The following is a 19626-nucleotide window of genomic DNA, read 5'->3' on the forward strand; positions in this document are numbered from 1 at the left end:
CAGAGGACCTGCACGTTAGCCCTCCCGTTCCCGGGATTTTATGCCTTCACACATTTTCTTTAGGAAGCTGAAAGACGCTGTCTAGAAGAACATATCAATTACACCCGGTGATACGCAATGACGTGTTATTGCAGACTGCTCCGACATCTCCGCCACCTGGAATGCTAGCACGTTTGCAGCGGTGGCTCCATATCAGACCAGAAGCGTGTGTTGATGCTGCTGGCGGCCATTTTGAACACAATATGTGATAGTCTACTGTTTCAGTACTGGTCAGACTCTGCATCACTAGTGAATTTATTTGTGTTGTTCTTTCATGTGTGCTGCAATAGGTATTGTACACATGTCGCTGCGGGAACTTTTCAAAAGACGATTCCTCGTATACGACTCAGAATAAAATCCTGCAACAGACACCACTGCCATTATAATTTACACTACTTTTAGTCTGTTAATGTCAACAAGAATTGTTCCATATAAAACGGTGTGTATTTGTACAAAAGAGACAGTTTCTATTATTACAATCTATTGATTGGATAACAGTACGAGCCCCTGACTACAAATTCATTCTGTGAAAACTGCTCATAAATACCCCTTTTCACTTCCTCAACTTTTGCGATGCAAGTTTTAGGTGATTCGCCGTACATATACACTATGTGATAAAAAAATATCGGGACACCTGGCTGAAAATGACTCACAAGTTCGTGGCGTCCTCCATCGGTAACGCTTGAATACAATATGGTGTTTGCCCACCCTTGGCCTTGATGACAGCTTCCACTCTCGCAGGCATTGTTCCAGTCAGGTGCCGGTAGGTTTCTTGGAGAATAACAGCTCATTCTTCACGGAGTGCTGCACCGAGGTGAGGTATCGATGTCGATCGGTGAGGCCTGGCACGAAGTCGGCATTCCAAAACATCACAAAGGTATTCTATAGGATATAGGTCAGGACTCTGTGCAGGCCAGTCCATTACAGGGATGTTATCGTCGTGTAATCACTCCGCCGCAGGCTGTGCATTATGAACAGGTACTCGATCATGTTGAAAGATGCAATCGCCATCCCCGAATCGCTCTTCAACAGTGGGAAGCAAGAGGGTGCTTAAAACATCGATTTGGCCGGCTGCTGTGGTCTCGCGGTTCTAGGCGCGCAGTCCGGAACCGTGCGACTGCTACGGTCGCAGGTTCGAGTCCTGCCTCGGGCGTGGATGTGTGTGATGCCCTTAGGTTAGTTAGGTTTAAGTAGTTCTAAGTTCTAGGGGACTGATGACCACAGCAGTTGAGTCCCATAGTGCTCAGAGCCATTTGAACCAAAACATCGATTTAGGACTGTGCTGTGATTTTGTCACGCAAAACAACGAAAGGTGCAAGCCCCCTCCATGAGAAAAAAGACCACACCATAACACCATCGCTTCCGAATTTTACTGTTGGCACTATACACGCTGGTAGATGACGTACACCGAGCATTCGCCATACCCACACCCAGCTATCGGATCGCCACACTGTGTACCGTGATTCGTCACTCCACACAACGCTTTCCATTGTTCAATTGTCCAATGTTTACGCTCCTTACACCAAGCGAGGCGTCGTTTGGCATTTACCGGCGGGATGTGTGGCTTATGAGCAGCCGCTCGACCATGAAATCGAAGTTTTCTTACCTTCCGCCTCACTGTCGTAGTACTAGCCGTGGATTCTAATGCAGTTTGGAGTTCCTGTGAGATGGTCTGGATAGATGTCTGCACATCTGCACATTGCGACCCTCTTCAACTGTTTGCGCTCTCTGTCAGTCAATAGACGAGGTTGGCCTGTACGCTTTTTTGCTGTACGTGTCCCTTCACTTTTCTACTTTACTATCACGTCGGAAACAGTGGACCTATGGATGTTTAGGAGTGTGGAAATCTCACGTACAGACGTATGACTCAAGTGACTCCCAGTCACCTGGCCACGTTCCAAGTCCGTGAGTGCCGCGGAGAGCCCCATTCTGCTCTCTCAAGATGTCTAATGACTACTGAGGTCGCTGATATGGAGTACCTGGCAGTAGGCGGAAGCAAAAAGCACCTAATATGAAAAACGTATGTTTTGGCGGGTGTCCGGATACTTTTGATCTTTCCTCCCCCCCCCCCTCTCTCTCTCTCTCTCTCTCTCTCTCTCTCTCTGCAACACACACACACACACACACACACACACACACTATATAGGATGATTCACGTAGATATGCAAATATTGTAATATGTCATTCTACAAGTTAAAGTAAAGAAAAAAGTTCATATAAACTTCGGTCCTCAAATGTTTAGTTACGGCTAAAAGATTTTTCCTGAAATTTATCCACTTCCTAACATGAAGCCATCGTAAAACTGGACGAGGTTGAAGTAAAGCACGATTTCCATTTATTTTGTTGTTATTGATCTGGTGAATGTAATAAAACATCTCCCAAATGTGTGTCTGCAGCAGTTTCCCAGTACATTGAGAGAAGCAAAGATTATTATACAAGTAAATCGTTTACTTTCCATTAACAACGTTTCCTTTCCATCTACAAAATCTGTTCATACACGCGCGGCTAAATGCACTGAACTCGGTGGAGACATTTCTGAACATTTATTGTGAATATATTGTGAAACTGTATGCACAGTGTACAACTTCCGTAACACTGAGCTTTCTTTTTCCGGGTTTAACATGAATTCACGAGTGCTATGGCACTAATAAAATCAAATTATATCACACATTCATACAGTTTCAGTCAAAGTTATGACCATCATTTTTCCAAACTTAAATTCTCTACTAATTCTGTTGAAAATTTTGTTCAGTTGTCTAGAATTAAAAAAAAATTGGCCAAGAAGTTAATAAATCAAAATGTTTACGAAACTACATCTTTGCTCCTCTGGATGTTCGGAAAAAATACTGCAGATATACGTCTGGGACATGTTTTATTAGATTCACCAGCTGAATAACAACAAAACAAAGGGAAATCATGCTTTACTTTGGCCTCGTACAATTTTGCAATGGCTTCATTAGCGAAGTGGCTAAATTTCAGGCAAAATCTTTTATTAGCTGTTACTAAACATTTGCGGACCTATGTTTATATGAACTTTTTTCTTTACTTTTACTTGTAGAATGACGTACTAAAATATTTGCAAGTCTTCGTCAATATATCAAAGATAATAGCACACCACACGAATGCGGAAGCCAATACACCGACGACAGCTTAAACGAAGCACATGTGACTGAGTTTGAGGACAGTAAATTTGTTTGCCTCCCGAATGTTTACAGGGAGTTGTAGCATAGGAGTCCTTAAAAATAAGGATCAACGATACTCATGTCAATAACAAAGTTATGTACTTAGTTCGGTGTGGAGTCCCTGCTGTACGCTTACAGCACACAAAGCTGTTATCGATATGCGAGACGGATCAAGAATGCCCACGCATAGACTCGAGTGCAGCTCCTATGTATTCCATCTCCCTCCACATCTCCGGCATTCATCCCCTCCCTAACAGGTTGTCGCGCAAAATATAGCGTACACAGCCACGTGGAGGGGCTGTCGCTGCACTAGTATATACACATGCACATCAGCGATATCTCGATTTTTAGCCAGAAGATAACGACAATAGTCCGAAACGTCGCGGTGACAGCACTACCACCCAGCTGGGAACGCCAGGCAATATCACCTCTTGCTTACAAAGTCTACGTCCTCATCCTTGTTAATTATGAGCATAGGTCGAGAAACCTTTGGTTTCATTTGTATGTGTGTCGTAGAAAAAATTTAGCTTGATTGACCTTCCGTAGAGTAAGCTCTGACTTAGCGCCTGTGAAATCGCAGATACTGCAGCGCACTGGTACGTCACATAAGTACACCAACCGGGGCTGCGTGGCTTCCACAGCCCTCTCCACTTCGTATATCACGGCCTAATAACGAGATGCTCATGAATAGGTAATTACGACTGGATGCCAGCAGTCCGTCAGCGGGCTTTATTGCCAGTTCGCCGTCCGCCGGCCTGAGCACACACAATAAGTGTTTGTACACACGGAGCCGGCAACTCCGCTAGCTGCCGTGGCCTGAGTTACGAGCCGGGCGCCGTCTTAACGTAATACTGCCGTCCCGCTGAACGTACGACCAGCGCGAGCGCTCGAGGTGGAGTGCCTAGCCCGTGCTCGCGCGCCTGCTGCAGCGGTGTTTACGCCTGATACACGACGTCAATTACGACGGGCACTGCAACCGGACTAGCCTCTGGGCTTACAGTTGCCGCAGACAAACTTCTGGCTGTGGCCGTCGCTAAGCCGCGGGAATACCCCACACGCGGTGCGCCGACTATCTTCCACAGATTACCGATCTGCAGATTCTGCATTAAAAGCGTTCTGCTGCTCTAAGCTTGGCGGTAAACTGCATGCAAAATATGACGGATTTCGATTACTATTACGTTCTATCAATGTTTTTCTGTCGTTTTTGCCTAAATGCAATCTCTTCTCCTAGTCATTTGACTGGTTACATCCTGCCCTTTTATTTCTTCATCAATCGACGATAAATGACCTCGTGATGTTATCATCTTTTCTCATCTAAGAAGCTAATTAACATTCCACATCACAGCATTTTATTACTGAACTGGTATTCGCTATAAATTATCCGAGGAGCAGGTTAATCCACCAACAGAATGCCTGAATGAGATTTTCACTCTGCAGCTGAGTGTGCGCTGATACGATACTTCCTGGAAGGTGAAAACTGTGTGCCGGACCGAGACTCGAACTCGGGACATTTGCCTTTTACGGGCAAGTGCTCTACCAACTGAGCTACCCAAGCACGACTCACGCCCCGTCCTCACAGCTTTACTTCTGCCAGTACCTCGTCTCCTACCTTCCAAGTGGTAGAACACTTGCCCGTGAAAGGCAAAGGTCCCGAGTTCGAGTCTCGGTCCGGCACACAGTTTTAATCTGCGAGGAAGTTTCAACAGAATCCCTGTTTTACTTTTGAGGCCACACAGTTCATTTATCAACTTGTGTGCTTAGTAACACCTCATTTCCCACTTTCTTTGTCCCAACATTCTTGTTTAGCATCTCATTTCCAGTGCATCCAAATTAATCTACCTTGCCACTCTTTCAATTCCTTACAGTAAAGTCCTCTAGCCATACATTTTAGAATATTTCTTGCACAACATTAGAATTTATTGATTGTAGAATAGTTTTTACGACTTTGGCTCTGTGCTTTGGCTCATAGTTTCAAATGCACACAAGGAATCTCTCGAAATTGCAAATCATTTGTAGCGTTCTTGCGTACGTCTGCTGTGCTTCAATCATTCCTGGTCGATGGTACAACCAAGTCCCACTAATGTTATACGCAATTTTGAGCGTCTGTGCATCTAATTTCATATCTGTCTAGTGCTACCATGTAGCCACGTGCTTTCAGAACTTGAAGAAAAATGCTAAGAACCAAGGGGATGGATAGTTAGATATGGATATGTAGAAAGCTGTGAGCGATGAGATAGGGCGGCGTGTGATTATAGCTGGCACAGTCCTTCCGACCCAAAATCAAATTAGATGACTGTCTACCCCATTGTACCATATCTAGAGTATTTAATTGCGTTATATATATATATATATATATATATATATATATATATATATATATCATGGACATTAGTTTGAAACAATACTACATTCTTTGATTTAATCAATAATGGATATGAGGTCTTCATTGTAAAAGCCAATGTCAAAATTTCGCCTCAGCCACCTAGTTACAGTGCAAAAAACAGTAGAATTAATACGTTTCGAAGATCAAAGCTGAAGAAAAATAATAAAATTATGTTGCTGCTTCCCTTGCAGCCGTGTTCGTTTAAGATGTACTTCTACGTCGCCATCAAATTATAAAATACACACATCAAAAAAAAAGTTTTGAATCACCCCAGTTCTCAGAAGTCCTGAAGATAGACGTTGTCTATGGATATTGTAGTACAGACACAGTCCCTTTGACAGTTCAGAGATGTCACTAACCCGCCCAAGGGTGTAAACAACCATGCATGAGTAGCGCCTATTAGACGGAGGGGGTCCGAGAGCCGATCCGTTCCAGTCATTCCATCAGGAAGGAGGTACACGGCTCGTGTTTGTAGTTCAACCATGCCTAGACGGTCAATTCCGTGGTACGATCGCGTCCGCATTGTTACTTTGTCCCAGGAACTTCTCTCAACAATGGAAGTGTCCAGGCGTCTCGGAGTGAACTAAAACGATGTTGTTCGGACATGGAGGAGATACAGAGAGGGAGAGGAACTGTCGAGACATGCCTCGTTTAGGCCGCCCGAGGGCTACTACTGATGTAGATGACTGCTAGCTAGATATAATGGCTCGGAGGATCCCTGAAAGCATAGCCACCATGCCGAATAATGCTTTTCGTGCAGTCACAGGACGTCAGGTTACGACTCAAACTGTGTACAATAGGCTGCATGATACGCGACTTCACTACAGACATCTATGGCGAGGTCCATCTTTGCAACTAAGACACCATGTAGCGCGATACAGGTGGGCCCACAAACATACCGAATCGACCGCTGAGGATTGGCATCACGTTCTCTTCACCGATTAGTGTCGCATATGCCTTCAACCAGACAATCGTTGGAGACGTGTGTGAAGGCAACCGGTCGGACTGAACGCCTAAGACACACAGTACAGCTAGTGCAGCTAGGTGGAGGTTCCATGCTGTTTTGGGGTGACACTATGTGGCGCGAAGTACGCCGCTGGTGGCAATGGAAGGCGCTGTAATGGCTCTACGATACGTGAATGCCATTCTCCTACCGATAGTGAACCATGTCGCCACCATGTTGGAGAAGCATTCATCTTCATGGACGACAATTCGCACCCCTATCACGCACATCTTGTGAATGAATTCCTTCAGGATAACGACATCGCTCGACTAGAGTGGCCAGCATGTTCTCCAGATATCGAACATGACTGGGATGGATTGAAAAGGACTGTTTATGCACGAGGTGACCCAGCAACAACACCGAGGCACCTACGCCGAATCGCCGTTGAGTAGTGGGACAGTCTGGACCAACAGTGACGTGAGGAACTTGTGGACAGTATGCCACGACGTATAAAGTCATGCATCAATGCAAGAGAACTTGCTACTGGGTATTAGAGGACCGGTGTGTACAGCAATCTGGACCACCACCTGTGAAGGTCTCGCTGTATGGTGGTACAACATGCAATGTGTGGTTTTCATGAGCAACAAAAGGGGGGGAAATGATGTTTATGTTGATCTCTATTTCAGTTTTGTGCACAGGTTCCGGAACTCTCGGAACCGAGGTGATGGAAACCTTTTCTATGTGTGTGTAGATTAAAATGGAATTCCGTATTTCATTCTAGGTACAGGCAGCGTCACAACAACAACTGTGTGGGTGCAGGGGCCGTAATCTTCTTGAAAGCCATACCCCTCAGTCAAACACTGAACTACGCGAATAGCTGGTAGCATTGTTCTGCAGTTTATAGCACATGTTCTTCCCTTCAGGGATTCCCAGTTGAGTTCACATAGCATTCATGCAGAAGTCGCATGATGATCGAGCCTACCGGTTACGAAAGTAGTTACAAGCCTCTCAATTACTACTACGTCGCCTTTTAAGTAGATCTGGTGGAAATCCTAAAATTTCTAGCAGTACGCAGTAGTGGGTCGAAAAAGTGTTTTGAGCGCAGCCGCAATTGTACATGAATTATGCCTCCCCAAGAAATTGTTTTTGAAGTCGACCATTTGCCTTACCTACAACTATGAGGACGTACTTTTTCCATTTCATGTCCCTTTGAAACGTTGCACCTATATAATTAATCGAGGTAACAGTGTCTAGCAGCACACCACTAATATTATGTTCGAAAATTACCGACTGTGTTCTTTTCAGACTATCTAATATACTAGACCCACATTTAGTAATCATACACAACCGCTAGGTCGGTGAAAAATCTGTGCCTAATGACTGGAAAGTTGTCACAAAAATACTCAAGAAAGGAAATAGGAGTTAATCGTTAAATTACACACGCATATCTGACGTAGAATTGTAATAAGATTTTCGAACATGTACTGTGTTCGCATACTACGTGTTACATCTAAGAAAACTATCTATAGACGTACAGTCAGCACAAATTCAGAAAATATCGCTCCTGTACGACATAACTAACTGTTTATTCTAACGAAGTAATGAGTGCTATCATCAGGAATCTGAAATTGACACAGTCTTTATATCTTACCAAAAGGCTTTTGATACTACTTCTCACAAGTGGCTTCTAATCAAACTGCGTGTCTGTGGCTTATCTTCGTAATTGTGCTATTGGACTGTTGTATGCCCTCTGCTGTTCCTACTCTTGGAGAGAATCTAAGCTGCTCTTTTGGATTATTTGCGGATGTTGCTACCATTTACCGTCTAGTGAAATCATCAGAAGATCAAAACCTGTTGGAGATTGGTTTAGAAAAGATATCTGGTGCGAAAAGTGGCAGTTGAGCATAAGTAATGAAAAGTGTGGAGTGATCCACATGCGCACTGAAAGGAATCCATTAAATTTAGGTTACACGATAACTCACACTAACCTAAAGGCTGTCAACTCAGCTAAATGCCTAGGGATTATAACTGTGAACAACTTAAATCAGAACTATGACAGATAATGTTGTGGGTAAGGCGAACCAAAGACTGCGTTTCATTGGTAGTATAGCTAGAGACTGCACCAGGACCACTAAAGAGAATGCCTGCGCTACGCTTGTCTGTCCACTGCTAGAGTACTGTTGTGAGGTATGGGATTCTTAACTGATAAGATTGACGGAGGACATTCAAAAAGTAGAAGAAAGGACAGATAGTTACGTCCTAACGCAATCTAGGGGAGAGTGAGCGTCACGGATGTGATACGCGAATTGGGGTGACAATCATTAAGACAAAGGCGTTCTTCGATGCTGCGTGAGCTTTTCAAGAAATTTCAGTCACCAATTTTCTCCTTAGAATGAGCAAGTACTCTATTGACGCTCATATGTGTAATAATCATTGTAATAAAGTAAGAGAAATTTGAACTCGCACGGAAAGATTTAAATTCTTCCTGCGCACCTTTCGAAAATGGAATGTTAGAGAAATAATCGAAAGTGGTTCGATAAACCTTCTGACAGCCAATTAAGTGTGAATTGCAGAGTAGTCATGTAGGTACAGATGTAGGTGTAGAAATATCGGTGCCTGATTATATGGAAGGAGAAATGTATTTTCTCAAAACAAGGCTTTAAATTTACATTATTGAAAATGTTGAGCTCCAGTATGAAATGTTATTCTATTGTTACACGTCGACTGGAGGTAAATCATAATAGTAAGAATAACAATTATTATCCGATTTACTCATTTCTGTCTTTTACAGCCAGCAAGGCTGCACTCAACGTAGGCTAATCCCCAGTAAAACAAACTATTTAAAAAACAGTTCCTAAAGTTAAATTTCTTGGAACAATATCTAGTCCCCTTTAAACTATATCATGAGTCACACAAGGAGGCTGCTTATCACCATTATTATTAAATTGTGTTCAAGAGAAAATTATATCCGAATAGAAAATAGAGGAGGAAAAGCAAGAAGTTAATAACTACTTGTAGGTGGGTGGATATAAATTCGCAACTTATTGATTGGCGTTTGTAGACAGTCTCATAATAATAGTTGGAACCTCAGAGAATGCAAAGAAAACACTAGAACTTCTGAAGGAAGTACCTGAGAAGGCAAGTCTACTAATATCGTTTCAAACGGTAGAATACATGTCCAATGAAAGTCAGTCACCGTGAACTTTTAAAACCAAATAAGGCAACATTAAGAAAACAGGCAATTTAAATATCGAGATGAAAATACAAACATAAAAGAAGCAATTAAAACCTGAAAAAATATAAACAGAATACCTAAAAGTGATATATCTGAAAGATTAAAATAGTTTCCTAAGGTGTTAAATTAAGGTACTGTAAGATAGTTCTGCACTTGGTCGAAAGTTGAATCAAGACAAAATCAAGTTCATGCTGTTAGCAACAAGAAGAAGCAGGAATAATCTCTTGAGATACATGACATGCTGTCGAAGAAAGTTCACCAGTTCAAATACTTGGGCTCACGATTTACAAATGTCAACAGCAAAGGAAAAGACGTCAAGGAAAGAGCAGCAGTTAGAATGAATTGCATATATTAGCTTAGGGAGACGCTTAGCTCAAAATCGATATCTACGAAAACTGAGATAAGATGAGGACTTGTAAGCACTTATGCTCAGCAGTCATGTACAGCTCAGAAACACGGAGCATGACTAAAAGAGAAAAGGAAACACTATTAACATTTGAAAGAAGAGTAGTGAGGAAGATCTGGGGATCCCTCTTAGATTTAAAGAAGAATGGAGGCCAAGGAAAAATGAGGTAATACACCACACGATGCAACAACCAACAATCTTACAGAAACTGAAGAGATAAAGAATCCGATGGGCTGACCATGTAGTCTGTATGCCAGACAAAACGAAACACAGATGAAGAACGCATGTGAGGTGAAAGCAAACACCAGACACCTCATAGCATGGCCAAGGCAGCGCTGGATGGACAACCGGGCGAAGGACCTGGCAACCTTGGAGACTGAAGACACTTGAAGAAACAGAGCACAAAACAAAACGGACTGGAGGGAGCCTATGGAAGCTGCACGTGGTCTGCTGCGCCTGTGATCGCTGGATATGTGTAAGGGGTAGAACAAAAATGGTATACACAAATCTGATAAACATAGTCTTATAGCTTACCATCAGTATAACAATGACTCAAAGTGAAACAATTATAGTAAGTGTTCAAAATCCAAATAGCCTGCCTGCAAATACTTCTGAGCAGTTGCCGTACATTCAAGGTCATATCTTCCAGATTAGCTACAGGAATTACATAACAACCCGTTTCAATTTCATGACACAGTTCAGCCAGTGTGCTTGGCTCTCTATTGTACACTACGTTCTTGAGGGAAACCCACAAACAAAAATCAAGTGAAGTCAAACCAGGTGAAGGAATCGAGTACTAGATGGGACCCCTTCGTCCAATCCAACGAACTGGCTCATTGTTATCCAGACAGACGACCACGTTCCTATGAAAACGAAGTGGAATTGTATCTTGTTGAAAGATAAAGGTTCATCACCAAACAAAGCACGAATGGAAGATAAAATTAATCAGTCCAGCATCTCCAGGTAACTCCTGCCGGTAATAGTACCTCCAAAAAAGAGAGTTCTGGTCAGTCCTCTTGACGGTAACCCACACCGGACGTTAAGTCCCGGAGCATTGACCGCACGCTCGACATAAGCAAGTCGATTCCCGGGGCCTAGTACACACAGTCATGCCTGTTTACAGTGTCATTTGATTTAAACTGTGCCTCGGCAGAACACACCAATTCGTAAAAAAAATTAGTATTATGTTCATCTTGCGCGAGGAACCATTCGCTGAACTGACTTCTTATGTCTTGGTCATCCTCATTCAATGCGAGTAACTACTGCGGACTGTACGATTTCTGTTTTATTCTTTGCAAAATACGACCTACGTTTGCCCTACACATGCCTGTTTCGTGTGCATATTGTTGTGTTGACTCCTGCGGTGAAGTGTGAATGCGTCTAACATCTGAGCGGAATACTCTTCACCTGTTCTCTGTGTGGGCGGCCTGATCTTCCCTCGTGCACATCCAAAATTGTTCCTGCATTTTTGAACTTATCGAGAAGGCAAGTGATGCTTACGCATTTTGGTAGTACAGTTCCATATCCTTGCCTCCAATGCCTTTGCACTTCATTGATGTTCTCGACCTTACAGTACCACTTGACAATGCTTTGTCGTTAATCGAATGTTAGTCGTGTTTGGTCCATGGCCTCACTTTGTACATAGACATCAGCGCGCCATAACACTATTGCTGTCTGTTGCTCAACCACTGTTCTACGCCTTCAAGCCCACATCCATCGTGAATTCAAAGCATATGGTTTGATAGCCAGTTTTAACGTCTGTATACATTTTTTGATTTACCATTTATGTTTGTATACAGTTGTAAAACCGTAAGAGCTATATGGGTTTAAAAACTACATTTATAAGGATGCAAAAGAGCATTAGATGCAAAAAGTATTAAGTCCAGTCAAGAACGATTATGGCAGGCGGTGTTGAGATCAAATAAGAAAATACACTCTTTCTGCCCTAAAATAACAGATGAAATGAGGAAAAGTCGTGTTACGCTTGTAGACAACTAGAGATGCCTAGAGAGAATGGAGGAAGACATATTAACAAAGCAGTAGACACATTCTTCCAAAACAGGAAAATAAAGAAAATGGGTGGGGAGCCAAGACAAGGATGTAGTTACAAGCAACGCAAACAGGAGACAAATGCAGATTAGAAGCCAAGGAAAACGAAGGTCATCAAGAGGTTAACGCGAATAGAAAAATAATAGGTGCCAAATGGTTACAGGAGGTGAAAAGCTATCGTTGTGAGAAAGTGAAAAACTTTTGAACGAAGAAGAAGGAAAAGTAAAGTAAATAGTTATACTGACGTGGTCGTTAGCGGGCCTCTAACGAACAGAAGAAACCTTTAGTAGAATGTTTGGGGTGTTGGGAGGTGTGGGCCGTTCTGACCCCCGGTGACGTCTGAGTTCTGCCCTCATGAAGCGCCGCTGAACTTGCGAGACTCACCCGATGGCCTCCCAGTAGAAGACCGAGAACAGAGCAATTCCGGCGCCGGCGCCCGCCTGCATCAGCATCTCGACGAACTCGCGGCGCCGCCGGAAGTAGTGTCCCAGCGTCAGGGAGGCCGTCTCCCGCACCAGGCCGCTCGCCGCCCCCAGCAGCAGTCCGTAGCTGAAACACAGCGGCAGACTTCCACAGCACGACTCACACGCCGCGGTCACACTCAAGCCAGTGTGTGTTTTGTTGCTTGTGCAAATCCGACCTGAGGCGCTTACTTGCTTAATGCACTGTATTTCAATCTGAGCTTAGAGTGCTAAATGAGAATGTACTCGTAACATAAGCACTTACCGATAATGCAAACCAAAATAGATATATTTTACATAGCGCAGTTGAAACTGGCATTGCAGTAAGGGACTAAAAACCTGCAACGAAAATTAACAGAGGAAAGGAAGATCACAAAATTACAGGTAGTTCTAAGCTCTAGGGGACTGATGCCCATAGCTTTTAAGTCCCATAGTGCTCAGAGCCATTTGAACCATTTTGAACTAGCATTCCGTATTAATGACACAGCTACATCGAAATTCAGAAACACAAATAAAATCGAAAATGAAATTTAAATAGGCAACAAACACACTGTTTTACAGCTTAATGCGTGAGATGTCTCTGCTCGATGAGAATAACTCACAAGCTGCAAGAATATAACGAGAAAATTCCCAACCAACAATGGGACTGACATTCACTTTCATACACATAGTCACTATCATTATTATTATTATTATTATTATTATTATTATTATTAGTATCATTATTATTCTTGATTGTTATAATTATTTTTATTGTTGTAATTATCATTGTACTATTGTTATAATCTCAATTTTTTGTTTAACATCAATACTGCACAATACGTTAAATGTCCTTAATGTTATTTAGAAACTGTAACTCGTTCAATCTGAGTATGCCTGGTTAGGTGTAAGAGAGGGCCTGAAGGCCCTAATCTTGCCAGGTAAAATAAATGCATAAATAAATAAATAAATAAAAATAAATAAGAGTCAATTTACAAAATACTGTAGTAATTAATGTATGACATGTATGTACATGACTGAAACTAAAAACTACCAACCAGCAACAATTATTCGGAACAGTGAATTGATTAAAACAGGTTTACTCACTCACAGTGGCTGCCAACTGAAAAAAGAACGCATCCCAAAGCACTCCACAGTTGCCGAACGTAGTTTTCAAGCATCTCACTAGAGTAGTCCTTACAAAGCATGAAACCATAGTATTTCATATTACTACCCTTATTCTACATTTGTAGCTACTCCTCTACTGTCTCTGTAAACATTTTTGTTTGTTTCTGAGCAGAAAATCTGTCAATGTTAGTTCACGTTTTTGGATAAGGCTGTTAGTTGCTAAATGCATATTGTTACACATTACGGCTGAAAATCGCGGGCCGCACAATTTTTTGATTATGGCCGCATGCGGACCGCCGGCCGCAGTTTGAGGACCACTGCTTTAGAGCTTTCTATAAGCATTTCACATTTTCGGAATTTATTTTTTGTCTTTGTTAATAGGGGCATCGCAATTTATTAAAGAATATCTTTTCTTCACAGGTCAAAGGGTTAAAATTAAAAGCGCCCGTTTTCTGACCGAAATATGTGACAGGATATTCGGCTGCAATCGATGATCCTGTTACTAACAGAGGGATCTCTAATCTCGTTGATTTCCACAACCAACTGCACCATTAAAAGTAGGATATCGCTTGGATTCATTGTGTTCTCGCCCCTAAAGCTAGCTGCTTGCGTGGCAAAGAGTTTGATTTTGTAAACATCCTGTACTTCAATGACTTGTTTAATTTTTCTGGTTGTAAAAGGGTGCTAATGTTTAATGTTCCAATAGAAGACTGCTTTCGTGCTTTTGACTTGATACTGGGTTCATGATTTCTGGTAAACTCGGATTTTCTCGATCTTTTGGCCCAATTGCATTTTAATTTGTGGTGGATAATTCGCTTTCAGGCTGCCAACGGGAGTAATCCTATTTAAAGTACTTCCGATCATGAATCGTCTGTTTGAAATTATCTTGCATAAATTGTTATAAAACCTTTCCAACCTTAAAACTACCACCGTGATTCCCTGAGTGCAACATCTGCTGTGCCCCGTGCACCTCATTTCAGCGGTACCACCAACATCAGGAAGGGCTCCCTTATCCACCACCTGAGGCGGCGCCTGGTGGAGGATATAGTAATTCCACCCCTATATTATTATTATTATTATTATTATCATCTTGTTGGACATGTGGTCAGTTTATGAAAGTATACTTATATACATATAACAAACGTGTTTCGTTTGTTTCTACTAGTGCACTATTCTCGCTTGTATGATTATAACAAAAGTTTTTCCGGATGTATTACTACTCAAATTCGCTATATACCTATAACAAATGTGTTTTCATACATACTACTATATTATAGTTTATTTGTTACTCTCTTAGTTTTAGACAACTTTATGGAGTACAATTTTCGTAACATTAAGTTGCCGATTGATTCTACATACGACTTTTTTGAATCTTATCCCATTTTTGTCACCCTGGAACTGTACATCTTTGCTCTCCATACACCGGTTCTTGCGGGTTTCGGCGTTTGCGAGCACATTAAAACAAAACACCGGTTCGCTACATAAATTTTACACCCTTGGTCCAGAGTAACCTCGTCACACACAATAAAATATGCACCTACAAAACAAATCAATATCCACATGCATACAGACACTTCACAAAAACCAAAAGACGACTGAAAAACACCCAGTGATAGATGGCAACAGTAAACACAAACAACCAACACATCTTATTAGAAATTACTCCCTTTGAAATGTTTAAGTTGAAATGTGCTTTCAAGTACCGAAAATTAGTCGCCTGATGGTACTACGTACAGGCTCATAGATTCTACGAAACAATCTGAATGTCAGGTTCCTTGTAGTTGTGTTTGATTATCCAACTTCTGTGAGTGCCCTCTTACAGGTGGTCATTCCTCTTCAACTAAATTGACTATTGTTGTATTCATTATCGTAAAGTCTACAGCCCTAGAGAAGTTCAAATGCACCTCATCAATGCTCAGTATTATGGTATACTACTTAATTCTATGACGGCTGTTGTTGAAGATTCTCTCAAACTTCAACCACCTCCTCATTATTATTAAACTGAGGCATGAACTATACCTACTCACCGGCACGTGTTAAAATCTGTACTTGTTTTCAGAATCTCTCCTGTAATATCTTATGTCTCTATGCCTTTTCCAAGTATAACTCCTCCGCTGAAACAGTTTATCAGCTATTACTATAAGAAATTTAATGCAGAACTCAAATAATGTTTCTTCTCCATCATTACTACTATCTTCCCATCTCCTGCAATTCTATCTTGTACTCTTTCCCCTACCACAGCGTTGCAGTCACCCACGTTAATTAGATTATCGTCACTCTTCACATATTGAAATACCCATTCAGTATCCTCATGTACTTTCTGCACGTCTTCATCTTCTGCTTGCGACTTACGCTTATATGTATAAAGCCAAAATATTATTGCTGTTGTAGGATTCTAGTCGATCCTAATGAGGATAATCCTATCACTCTAACTGTTCTTAGCAACTCACTCTCTGCCCTACGTTCCCATTCATTACAGAAACTATTCCTCTGACACCATTTTCTCCTCTGAAGATATTGCCCTATTTTCGTCTGGCAATATATCCATACCTTGTTTTTCATATCATTTCACTAACGTGCTTTATCGCTAATTGAGTCTTTGCAATTACGTTTCCAGACTTTCTAGCTCCGCTACTTTGGGATCACATATCGAAACCTCCCCATTGTCATCGTATCAACAGAACTGCAAGTTTCTGTCTGACTTCGATAGCAGTCGCACAGGATTTGGCAGACCAAGTGGTGCGAGCCCGCTGAGCCATGTCTCCAGCGGCTCTGTACCACGAGTGCTTTCTGCCACTATGATGTGGAAACCACCGTTATTCTTGTTTAGTACAGCAAGCCTAATCCTGGTTGCTGTTGTATGAGCTGGACTCTGTTTCTTGTTGAATTATTTGTACTGCGTCTTCATACGCTTGGGGAAATACCAGTTGGGTAAATCTTCTGTTTACTGTAATTAGTTTTTTCGCTACTCATTTCTGCTCCTGCCAAGCTTTTGCACGACCACAGTTGCCGCACCCCTCTGCAGCCAACCACTCCTTACCACAATGAAGAAGTTGGATACAACAACCACCACAAGCAAATTCAGACACTGCATGCCCTGACTAACAGAATGTTACGCTTTCTTTGGTTATTCAAGCTTCTTCTCAGGGACTGTGTCCCTGGAGACTCGAATGGTGGAGCAATTTTTGGATCTTTGACAATGGGCACTTTTCCTATTACAGGCCATATGGCCTGTGGTTGCACGCTGCGTGTTCTTAATGCAGTGGTTTCATTTGGCTTAAGCATATTCATGCTGTAGACCATGTAACGGTACTTGAATTACGTAACCATTACGGCACCTCACCTCAACCTCTCGATACCAGCAATATTCTACTGTGTTTCTGTAAAATAGTTAATATATTTCTGTGACAACATTCAAATTTGATTTCATTAATATAGAGGTACTTCGATACATCGATATGTATATATTCCAATGATATTATTCTTACAACATTCAGATTTGATTTTATTAATGTAGAGGTACTTCGATACATCGATATCTATATATTGCAATGATATTATTTTTATGTGTATTCTTTCTTTTGTCACTAGGATCTTTGACGCATTTCTAAATCGGATTTTTGGGCCCGTAAGCGGTTATTCCCCCCCCCCCCCCCCAATGAACCATAGACCTTGCCGTTGGTGGGGAGGCTTGCGTGCCTCAGCGATACAGATGGCCGTACCGTAGGTGCAACCACAACGGAGGGGTATCTGTTGAGAGGCCAGACAAACGTGTGGTTCCTGAAGAGGGGCAGCAGCCTTTTCAGTAGTTGCAGGGGCAACAGTCTGGATGATTGACTGATCTGGCCTTGCAACATTAACCAAAACGGCCTTGCTGTGCTGGTACTGCGAACGGCTGAAAGCAAGGGGAAACTACAGCCGTAATTTTTCCCGAGGACATGCAGCTTTACTGTATGATTAAATGATGATGGCATCCTCTTGGGTAAAATATTCCGGAGGTAAAATAGTCCCCCATTCGGATCTCCGGGCGGGGACTACTCAGGAGGATGTCGTTATCAGGAGAAAGAAAACTGGCGTTCTACGGATCGGAGCGTGGAATGTCAGATCCCTTAATCGGGCAGGTAGGTTAGAAAATTTAAAAAGGGAAATGGATAGGTTAAAGTTAGATATAGTGGGAATTAGTGAAGTTCGGTGGAAGGAGGAACAAGACTTCTGGTCAGGTGACTACAGGGTTATAAACACAAAATCAAATAGGGGTAATGCAGGAGTAGGTTTAATAATGAATAGGAAAATAGGAATGCGGGTAAGCTACTACAAACAGCATAGTGAACGCATTATTATGGCCAAGATAGATACGAAGCCCACACCTACTACAGTAGTACAAGTTTATATGCCAACTAGCTCTGCAGATGATGAAGAAATTGAAGAAATGTACGATGAAATAAAAGAAATTATTCAGATAGTGAAGGGAGACGAAAATTTAATAGTAATGGGTGACTGGAATTCGAGTGTAGGAAAAGGGAGAGAAGGAAACATAGTAGGTGAATATGGATTGGGGCTAAGAAATGAAAGAGGAAGCCGCCTAGTAGAATTTTGCACAGAGCACAACTTAATCATAGCTAACACTTGGTTTAAGAATCATGAAAGAAGGTTGTGTACGTGGAAGAACCCTGGAGATACTAAAAGGTATCAGATAGATTATATAATGGTAAGACAGAGATTTAGGAACCAGGTTTTAAGTTGTAAGACATTTCCAGGGGCAGATGTGGACTCTGACCACAATCTATTGGTTATGACCTGTAGATTAAAACTGAAGAAACTGCAAAAATGTGGGAAATTAAGGAGATGGGACCTGGATAAACTGAAAGAACCAGAGGTTGTACGGAGTTTCAGGGAGAGCATAAGGGAACAATTGACAGGAATAGGGGAAAGAAATACAGTAGAAGAAGAATGGGTAGCTCTGAGGGATGTAGTAGTGAAGGCAGCAGAGGATAAAGTAGGTACAAAGACGAGGGCTGCTAGAAATCCTTGGGTAACAGAAGAAATATTGAATTTAATTGATGAAAGGAGAAAATATAAAAATGCAGTAAATGAAGCAGGCAAAAAGGAATACAAACGTCTCAAAAATGAGATCGACAGGAAGTGCAAAATGGCTAAACAGGGATGGCTAGAGGACAAATGTAAGGATGTAGAAGCTTATCTCAATAGGGGTAAGATAGATACTGCCTACAGGAAAATTAAAGAGACCTTTGGAGAGAAGAGAACCACGTGTATGAATATCAAGAGCTCAGATGGCAGCCCAGTTCTAAGCAAAGAAGGAAAGGCTGAAAGGTGGAAGGAGTATATAGAAGGTTTATACAAGGGCGATGTACTTGAGGACAAGATTATGGAAATGGAAGAGGATGTAGATGAAGACGAAATGGGAGATACGATACTGCGTGAAGAGTTTGACAGAGCACTGAAAGACCTGAGTCGAAACAAGGCACCCGGAGTAGACAACATTCCATTGGAACTACTGACGGCCTTGGGAGAGCAAGTCCTGACAAAACTATTCCATCTGGTGAGCAAGATGTACGATACAGGTGAAACACCCTCAGACTTCAAGAAGAATATAATAATTCCAATCCCAAAGAAAGCAGGTGCTGACAGATGTGAAAATTACCGAACTATCAGTTTAATAAGCCACGGCTGCAAAATACTAACGCGAATTCTTTACAGACGAATGGAAAAACTAGTAGATGCAGACCTCGGGGAGGATCAGTTTGGATTCCGTCGAAATGTTGGAACACGTGCGGCAATACTGACCTTACGACTTATCTTA

General features: G+C 42.0%; 1 protein-coding gene across 1 annotated transcript in view; it reads right to left on the reverse strand.

Moving 5' to 3' along the window:
- LOC126335354 (monocarboxylate transporter 12-like) overlaps nucleotides 1–19626 on the reverse strand; it is a 576599-nt gene that overhangs the window by 53994 nt on the left and 502979 nt on the right. The window contains exon 5 of the mRNA XM_049998541.1: nucleotides 12622–12786. Within this exon, the coding sequence (XP_049854498.1) occupies nucleotides 12622–12786 (165 nt within the window). The remainder of the gene's footprint in view (nucleotides 1–12621; nucleotides 12787–19626) is intronic.

The sequence above is a fragment of the Schistocerca gregaria genome, chromosome 2 (genome assembly GCF_023897955.1).
Source record: "Schistocerca gregaria isolate iqSchGreg1 chromosome 2, iqSchGreg1.2, whole genome shotgun sequence".
NCBI lineage: Eukaryota > Metazoa > Arthropoda > Insecta > Orthoptera > Acrididae > Schistocerca > Schistocerca gregaria.